We start from the raw sequence: 8729 nt of genomic DNA on the forward strand, positions 1-8729 counted from the left end.
ACGAGGATTTAAAGAATACAGAAAATACACTAAAGTGAAAGGAGGACCCAAAAGCAGAGGTTTGATAGAATTTGAATTAAGTAAAAGTAGTCTTTGTGATCGTTTCAATGGTCCTGATATGTGCTGCACATCAGCTAACCTTAACAATTCTTTGCTGCCACTGTGAATAAGAATGTGTTCTTTGCCTGATTAAATAAAGATTACACTCACTGCTCAATCTCCTGGTACAAACTGGTACTACATGGAAGTACAGCCCATTGCCAGTTTAGCTTGAGATTCTTTTTTGTGGACATTAAGTCAAAGCAGCTTTTGTTTCAAAGCTGGTTGACAATTAAGTTTGTATTGGGTGCTGTAAGAGCAACTAGTGTGAAATTATTTGCGGTTTTGGGAGAAAGGGATTTAAGATTAAAGTTTAAAAAGATAACACATAAAATTACAATAAAACAAGGTGGGTTTTAAAAAAGAGCATCAACATTTATCAAAGAAAAATTAAGTTGATCTATATATCCATAATTCCAACTTCTAAATTTAAGATGTTTAAAATGTTTAGTAGGTTTAATCAGCAATATGCAGACATCTGACAATAAAGAACGTGTGAAGGTGAGTGATTAAACAATGACTTGACTCAGGTACAAGTGCTTCTTCAGAGAAGTCTTTTCTTCAAGGAATAAGGCCTAGGAAGTAGGCTAACAGGTGGCAAGGCACTCAGGTAAGTGCTATTCAGATAAGAGTTAAACAAGAATCAACAACTCCTCTCTTATTTTCTATAGGACAAACATTTTCAACATTAAAGTTTCTTTTACAGAATGAAAATCTCTCAAAGAAAAAAGAAAACACTTGATGTACACATCTATACTTGCAACTTCCTTAGTTTAACATCCAGGATTATTCACTGCAGGTCCAAATCAGAGGTACCTCATCAGATCCAAGTGTGACATCAGCTGCACTCTCTACAGGAGACTCCAGCTGAACTCTGTGGAGCCTGATCTCAAGGTGTTTAAGTCTGACCCTGAAACCAGAAGAGGATCTTTCTGTCTCGTCAGATTCATTGTGATCCAGTGATTTCAGTCATGCATGATCACGCTGATGTTTGCACAGAGCAGATAATGAAGTGAACGTTTTTGCACATTGGTAACAGTGAAACTGTTTATTTACAGCGTGGGATCGTTTGTGTGCGGAGTATGAACTGAGATTCTTGAAGCTCTTGTCACACTGGTCACAGCTGAAGTTCCCTTCAATGTGTGCATCTTCATGAACATTACGATGGCCTGAACTTGAGAAGCTTTTGTCACAGTGTCTGCACTTATATGGTTTCTCTCCTGTGTGGACTCTTTTATGGTCTTTAAGCTGATTTGCAGTGAAGAAAGATGAACCACACTGGTCACAGACGTGGTTTTTAACCCCACTGTGATAAAGATAATGTTTTTTTAATTCACTTGATGTGGGGAAGCCTCTCCCACACTCTTTGCAGTAATTCATGTTGTCTCCAGTGTGTCTACGTTGATGTAGTTTTAGGCTATCTGGATGATTGAAAGTTTTTCCACAAAGGTCACAATGAAACGCTTTCCCACCACCACAGCGACGACAGGGTTGAGAACTGGATCCATCTGTGTCGCTCTGCTTCTAAACAAAGACACAAAGACAGTGTAAGTTATGATGATATTAAAACATCTATTGTTTCATATTGTATGCAAAACCAGCTGTTCACGGCAATATTTTTTAATCTATTTGATGGTCGCTGTAGAGGCTATATCAATCTCTTGAAGTTCTCTCTTGCTCTTTTATTTAACCTCCTAAGACACTCTTTCATGGCATACATTTTCAATTTCTCTTTGCTATTTGTGCTGATTGGGACCTAAAGAATGTAAAAACAAAGAATTACCTAATTATTTCTTTTATCTGACTTTTGTTTCTGAGAAAAATGACATCCACATAACAGGACATGTGATAGAAAAGTGGTAGTATAGTGTACTTTAAGTTGATATCAGGCCTTTGTAGAGCAAATGTTTTTTTAAATTTTGGTGTAAACAATCGAAATTGTGATGTCTAGGTTGTATGAGATTAAAATAACCACACTATGGATGGACAAATGAATGTTTTTATTAATACTTTCGTTAGGAAAACCACCGTTAGTGAAACCATTGTGTGACTCCGCTGTCAGCTTGTTTATTTTCCACATAAACCTGTCACGATAAAGTTCAAAATCCTGTTGTCTAAGGAGCTTGGAAAGAAAAGCGTCCGGACTTCTTTAGGTTGCTTGAAGACGTTTCACCTCTCATCCGAGAAGCTTCTTCAGTTCTAGTGTCAAATGGTGGAGAGTCCCAGATTTAAACCCCGTGGGAGTTTCCCCCCAAACAGAGATAAAAGGACCCCCTGATGATCTTCTACCTAATCATGAGTACAGTGTGAAAACGGGTGTGGGTCACAATCAGCCAGGATTTCGGGCGAGCTCATTGTGAAACCTAGCCCCACCCTATCATGTGATTTCCTGAGGTCAGATGGCCCAGGGTGTGAGTCAACGTTAAGGCATCTGGGAAGGGATCTCAAAACTGAACTAGAAAAAGTTGCATTTCCTGCGAAAATGCAGTGTGAATGCCGTGTAGTGGAATCTGAAAACACTGTGTAGAAGCTGAACTCTGCTGAAAACTGCTTTATTTGAAAGACTACACTGAAGAGTGTCAAGAAAGCAGATTACATGCAAGCAGGGAAGATGTAAAGCATCTGTCTCATGTAGTACTCGAACCCTTGCCAGAGCAGCTGTGCAGCCCACTGCGCCAAACCAGTTCTGGTCTCAAAACAAAGATATGATGATGATATGATATGATCTACTACGGTGGCAGTAGATGCTAATCTATGACGAAGGATACGGTGAAAGATAGTATCAAAAGCTGCTATAAGGTCAAGGAGAATGCGGGTGGTGATGAATACAATATTTGAATTTTTAAAAAAGCCCTCCACATTTTCTGGAAATATTTGTTGGTGTTTTTAATTGCTTTTTTGTACTGCTTGAACACTGAAGTGGCCCTCCAGTGAGATGATGGCCCACAGCACATTTAAGTTACGTTACATTACTCTAAATGAGTAATGTAATGGAATACGTTACAAACTACTTTTTGGGGCATGTATTCTGTAATGTGTAGTGGAAAACAACATTGGTCACAAGATATTAACTCTCAAGCTGCTCTCCGATGCATCCATTGGAGTGTGAATGTTAGACAGAAAGGTGAGAAACTTAAAACTTTACGTTTTTTCCAACATCAGGATAATTTCAGGAGATTTGTCTCAGATTTGACTGAATATTCTGTACATGAGGTTTTCATGTCTCATTTAGCTTTGAAATTAAAATCAATTCACAAAATACTTCAAAATAAGTGTGACTGTACAAAGAAAAATACATACCTCACAGTAAGTGCACTTGTAGAGTTTCTTTCTGGTGTGAATGTGTTGATGTTGTCTCAGGGAACGTGGCTCTTTAAAAGTCTTCTCACACAGGTCACATTTATGAGGTCTCTCCTCAGTGTGGCTAAACATGTGCTGCTGTAAATATTTGTATGCCACAAAGGTTTTGCCACACTGATCACAGAAGCAAAAGTCTTTTTTGGTGTGAATGCGTTGGTGAATATTACGGCTGAGTGGCCAGCGGAAGGTTTTTCCACAAATGTCGCAGCTGTACGCCTTAATTCCAGAGTGGGTAACTAGATGCCTTTGTAAGTACTTACTACAAGCAAAAGCTTTACCACACTGATCACAACTGTATGCCTTAATTCCAGAGTGGGTAACTAGATGACTCTTTAAGCTTCTACTATGAGCAAAAGCTTTACCACACTGATCACAGCTGTATGGTTTAACTCCAGAGTGGGTAAATAGATGACTCTGTAAACTTCCATTGTCAGCAAAAGCTTTACCACACAACTCACAGCTGTACGCTTTCATTCCAGAGTGAATAACTTGATGACGTCGTAAGTGGCTTCTGTGATTAAAAGCTTTACCACAACAATCACAGATGTACGGTTTAAGTCCACTGTGGACGAATTGGTGTGTTTTTAAGTTGCCAGAACGGCTAAAATCCTTCCCACACTCCTCACAGGTGTATTTCTTTTCTCTTTTCTGTCTTTGAAGTTCATCAGCCTCCTGAGAGTCCTGACTTCTTGCTCCATGTTGGTCCTGAGGTGACAGAGATACAAACAGGCAGTGAGTAAAATGCAGTCGTGGAACAAACTGAACTTTCCAACTCCCTCCATTAGTTGAATCAAAGATGTTAACAAAAACATTGTAGGTGTTGGTGATAGTATCACATTATAATCAGATGCTACAATGAGAGTTGTACTTAAAATGCAGGGTTCATACGCCTTTTTTAGAGTAAAATTTAAACACTAATACTAATAATAATAATAATAATAATGGATTGCATTTATATAGCACTTTTCGGAGCTCTCAAAGCGCTTTACAATGCCACTATTCATTCACTCTCACATTCACACACTAGTGGAGGCAGCTACACTTGTAGCCACGGCTGCCCTGAGGCAGACTGACAGAAGCGAGGCTGCCATCACCTCTTTAAGCACTTTTAAGGTCCATTTTGAAGCCCTTTCAGCACAACACTAAACATAAAAATAACAATGTATGTTTCACGTCACATCAACCCTGGTAAGACCATGTGAAAATTAAAAGAAATCATCCTTGGTTGACTTAAACGCTTTTGTTCCCTTTTTGTTAAAACTTACAAAAACGCACCACACAAAAACACTGCAAAGGGAAAAGGTCGTCTTGTATGTATATAGTGTATGAACTCAGTTAAAAATGAAGATGTGCAAATGTGAACAAATCAACATGTTGAGATATTCATGTCACATTGAAAAAAACAAAAACACCCCAACCCCACAAAACAAGAAAACGGCACTGTGGTTGTCTTGTGAGGTGGTATAAGTCAATAACCACATGTATGTGTATTGCATGCATGTAACCCCCACATACTGTTCCAATTGGATTAGCCCACACAGGTACGGTGGCTCATAACAGACAAATGATGTAAAATGATAATTTAACCAAATGATCTACATCCTTTCCATTTAGCTTTCAGTCTTTCTAGACGTTATTTTTTTAAAGTGAATTTTAAGCTAACAGTGTTTATGGTTGGACAAACCCCATACCTCAGTACAGCACCAATCATTAGAAATGCAAACACCCAGTCAACTTCATTTCTCAACATATTGACTTTAGACTGATTATACATACATGTGATGCCATTGTGTTTATCTTGGGTTAGGTCTGCAGATGTGACCTGCATATGTAATGTATGACGCCTGGTTTACAATCTCTTTGTGTTACACTATCTCATACCGTACATTACCAAATCTCCATTTGCACTATTTGCCTATTTGCACTACTCTGCCTGGTTTGCACTCAATGTCATTTACCCTTATATTGTATAGCTTTCTTGTTATATGTAAAATTGTATTATATTATTTAATTTTTTTTACTTTAAAATATTTTACTTGCATTTTTAATCACTCTTATATTTAAATGTTCATTTTCTATTTTATCTAGGGATTGAGAGTAACAAAGTTTCTATTCTCTGTATGTCCTGTACATGTGGCAGAATTGACAATAAAGTTGACATTGACTTTGACTTTGACTTGGTCGGGTATTTGCACAGGCTTGGGAGATGATGCGCTCTGTGAGTCTTCATTTGAGCGTGTGTGGTGCTGTGGTGTTTGCAGTGCGAGTGTAGAACTATCCAGAATGGTTGGTGTCCTGGCACTCAGGGTCATAGTCATGGAGCTATGGCGGCGGCGGATCTGCCATTGGGAGGATGTGGCAGCGATTCCTCCTGTAGGTTCTTCTGTCGATCTGGATGATGTAGGATCGTGGCTCGTTGCTCTTCCTTCCTACAGTTCCTAGCTTGTCAGAGCCTTTTTCTGTCTGCATTCAGACCACTTGTCCTTCTTGCAATGGCTGTAGTGTGCAGCTGGACCTGTCCCATGACATTTTAGTGTGAGACTTTTGACACAAAGTCGGTCACTGATCTGCCCTGAGATCCTTTGTGACGAGCTCTAAAAGCTTGCTGCACACAGTAATCCCTGCGCGTGTCTGATGAGACATGAGACGTTTGTCAGGGGAGCCTACTGTTGCAGGGAATGTTTCTAAGGTTTAAGAAGTCAAGAAAAAGTCAGTCCAATTTCTCTGTGATTTCTCCATGAGTTGTTTCTCACTATGTACTGCTCTCTCAGCAAGACCATTTGACTGTGGAAACTCTGGTCGAATGAGTGAAGTCCAGTTGCTTCGCAAACTCGTTGAACTGCTGACTTGTGTACTGTCTGCCATTGTCAGTAATGAGCGTGTGTGGTGCACCGCTGCTGTGGTTGAGTGACCGAGAAGGTTGATCTCAATCCATCTTGAACAGGAATCTACATGGACCTGGTATTGTTTTCCATGCCAGGTGAAAATTTCGGGAGGTCTGTAGAGGTTCTGTCTTCTGATGCGCATTAGTGCTGCTGCACACTGTGCAAGAGTGCAGCTCTTCCGTGATGTCTTTTGACATTGCCAGCCAAAAGATGAAACCTTTAGCTCTGCACTTAGTTGCTTCAATGCCTAGATGACCTTTGTGGACAATATTGGTGTATTCTTTGTGCAGGGATTGGGAAATCCTCCACGCTGAGGTCATCCCTGTATGGAAAAAAGGGGCTAGAGCGGGCTTGACTTGGCTGTCTCTGATGGGCTATCCTCGCTGGATGACTGTGCTGAGGGCTTGTAGCACATCACTCACTGTCATCACTTCATAATCAGTGTGTTCAACTCGGCTTTGTGACAACGGAGCGAGTGGAGCTCTAGAAAAGGGTGTCAGCAAGATACATGTGCTTTCCTTTTTTGTAGACTAGGCGGATGTCATAACTCTGTAGTCGGAGTAACATCCCCTGGAGCCAGGCAGGGGTGACATGGATGGGCTTTTTTCATTACAGTCACCAGGGGTTGGTGGTCAATTGCTTTGACAATTGTTGCCTTTCCATAGACAGAATCTTTAAATTTTGTGCAGGCGAATACCATGGCTAAAAGCTCCTTCTCCATATCAGCATATGTCCATGGGAGCATGCGATGCAAAAAACTTGCATGTGTTACATACACATAGTCGAAAATTATTTTCTAGGACTCACGTAAACTTCCCCATTGTGAAAAGGTGCAAATCTTTGTTCCAGACATGGAGAGGTGCAAGGCAGATCAGGAGCAGAAATTTTGTTTCTAGACTTTGCGACTCATTTTATTTCTCTGTTAAGAAAAATATTCAATCAGATAGTTATTTGTGGTGAATGAAATGCAGTTCCAATTTCAACCCATTTTAAGCACCACATCTAAAGTTCAAGCACTTTTTACACCTTGAAAGGACTATTAAAATCCAAGGATTTTCAAGGCTTTCAAGCACCCCTACAAACTCTGAAAATTCTACTGTTGAAGAAATATTGATCACTGCAGAAACTCTTCAACTGCTTTTATTGTTATTTAAATGTTTGCTGTATTTTCTTGTAAGTTCTGTGGCTTTTCTGTGTGAATGTAGATTCTGTATGTATGGTTTTATGTTCAATATACTTAAAATTGTTAATCTTGTGGGTGTAATTAATATTTTTACATTTGATTTAATCAATTGTAAACCGTTTTAATGTTAAATAATAGTGATATTTCCAATTCATTGAACACATTTAATTAAATCCAAAGAGCCCTTTCCACATCCTTTATGAGCATGCGCAGAGAATGAAAAAAAATCTTCGCGCATACGCATTGACCTTCTTCATCTATGCCACAGTGTGCTTTGGCCACGTGTCTGGAAAGAGGGATTAATCGCGATTCATCCGTTGGAGTTATGGTAATTTCTTCGTATTTTTAATAGAATATAATTTAACTAGTACTTTGTGATAATATATGGGTTATATTTTTCTGATAAAAATATAGGCTTTATATTTTTCCGGTAAATATATGGGCCGTATGTGTTCTGTAGGTTTTAGCATTTTGCTAGCATTGGAAACATTTGTTTGCATATTCAACGTTACTGCACATCTGAATATTTCCCAATCTGTGTTTAAAATTTCATTAGAACTCCAAATAGCACATTTTGCCACAACTCAGTGACACAGTAGATTATTTTTTTCACTCAAACTTGGTATAAATACTGCAAATGTGGTGGTAGCCCGCATACCTCATATAAATGTGACAGTGTGTAGTTTTTGTCATTAATTTCTGGAAATATCTATTGAAATATTTTTGATTCCTTCTGAACAACACTCCTATGCAACTACACTTTTCTTCCTACTTTCGGGTGGTACACCACGCTAAAGCAGCGTATTCCACGACCCAATGTATCGGAATCAGTGTAACTGGACTCCCAATGGCAGAAAACTGCACACTGTCACTTAAAATATTGGAATAAAAGCTGCTTTTCCCTTTAGTATATTTTGGAAAAGCAGACATTTGTGAAAGTAGGTGTCTGCTGTGCATCCAGTTAAAAACCATACATCTAGATTTTCAACTAGCAGGCTATGTTACATTACTGTGACAGCTAGTGCGCATGCGCCAACCAGCGTGCAGCCTGTTACAGTCGCTCCTGCTTTTCTCTTAGTTTAGCTCTTTTTTTCTTACGTATTCTTTTTTTTCTGACTTGTATTTTCCTCCATTTTCTATCTCTTACTCAATCATGTGGATTGAGAGAGTTTTTGTTCTTCTGGTGGCCGTGGAACTGTTAC

At 39.2% G+C, this 8729-nt stretch overlaps 1 protein-coding gene across 2 annotated transcripts in view; it reads right to left on the reverse strand.

The window, feature by feature from the left end:
• Positions 1-539: 539 nt before the first annotated feature.
• LOC102216009 (zinc finger protein 99-like) overlaps positions 540-8729 on the reverse strand; it is a 14112-nt gene continuing 5922 nt past the window's right edge. For both annotated transcript variants that reach the window (XM_005752525.1, XM_013915794.1), the window contains exons 2-3: positions 3400-4164; positions 540-1623 (exon numbers count right to left, since the gene is read on the reverse strand). In XM_005752525.1, coding sequence (XP_005752582.1) covers positions 1069-1623; positions 3400-4164 — 1320 coding nt within the window. In that variant the 3' untranslated portion in view covers positions 540-1068. The remainder of the gene's footprint in view (positions 1624-3399; positions 4165-8729) is intronic.

This window comes from Pundamilia nyererei, unplaced genomic scaffold, assembly GCF_000239375.1.
Source record: "Pundamilia nyererei isolate P.nyererei 1_Seehausen unplaced genomic scaffold, PunNye1.0 scaffold00364, whole genome shotgun sequence".
In the NCBI taxonomy this organism is placed as follows: domain Eukaryota; kingdom Metazoa; phylum Chordata; class Actinopteri; order Cichliformes; family Cichlidae; genus Pundamilia; species Pundamilia nyererei.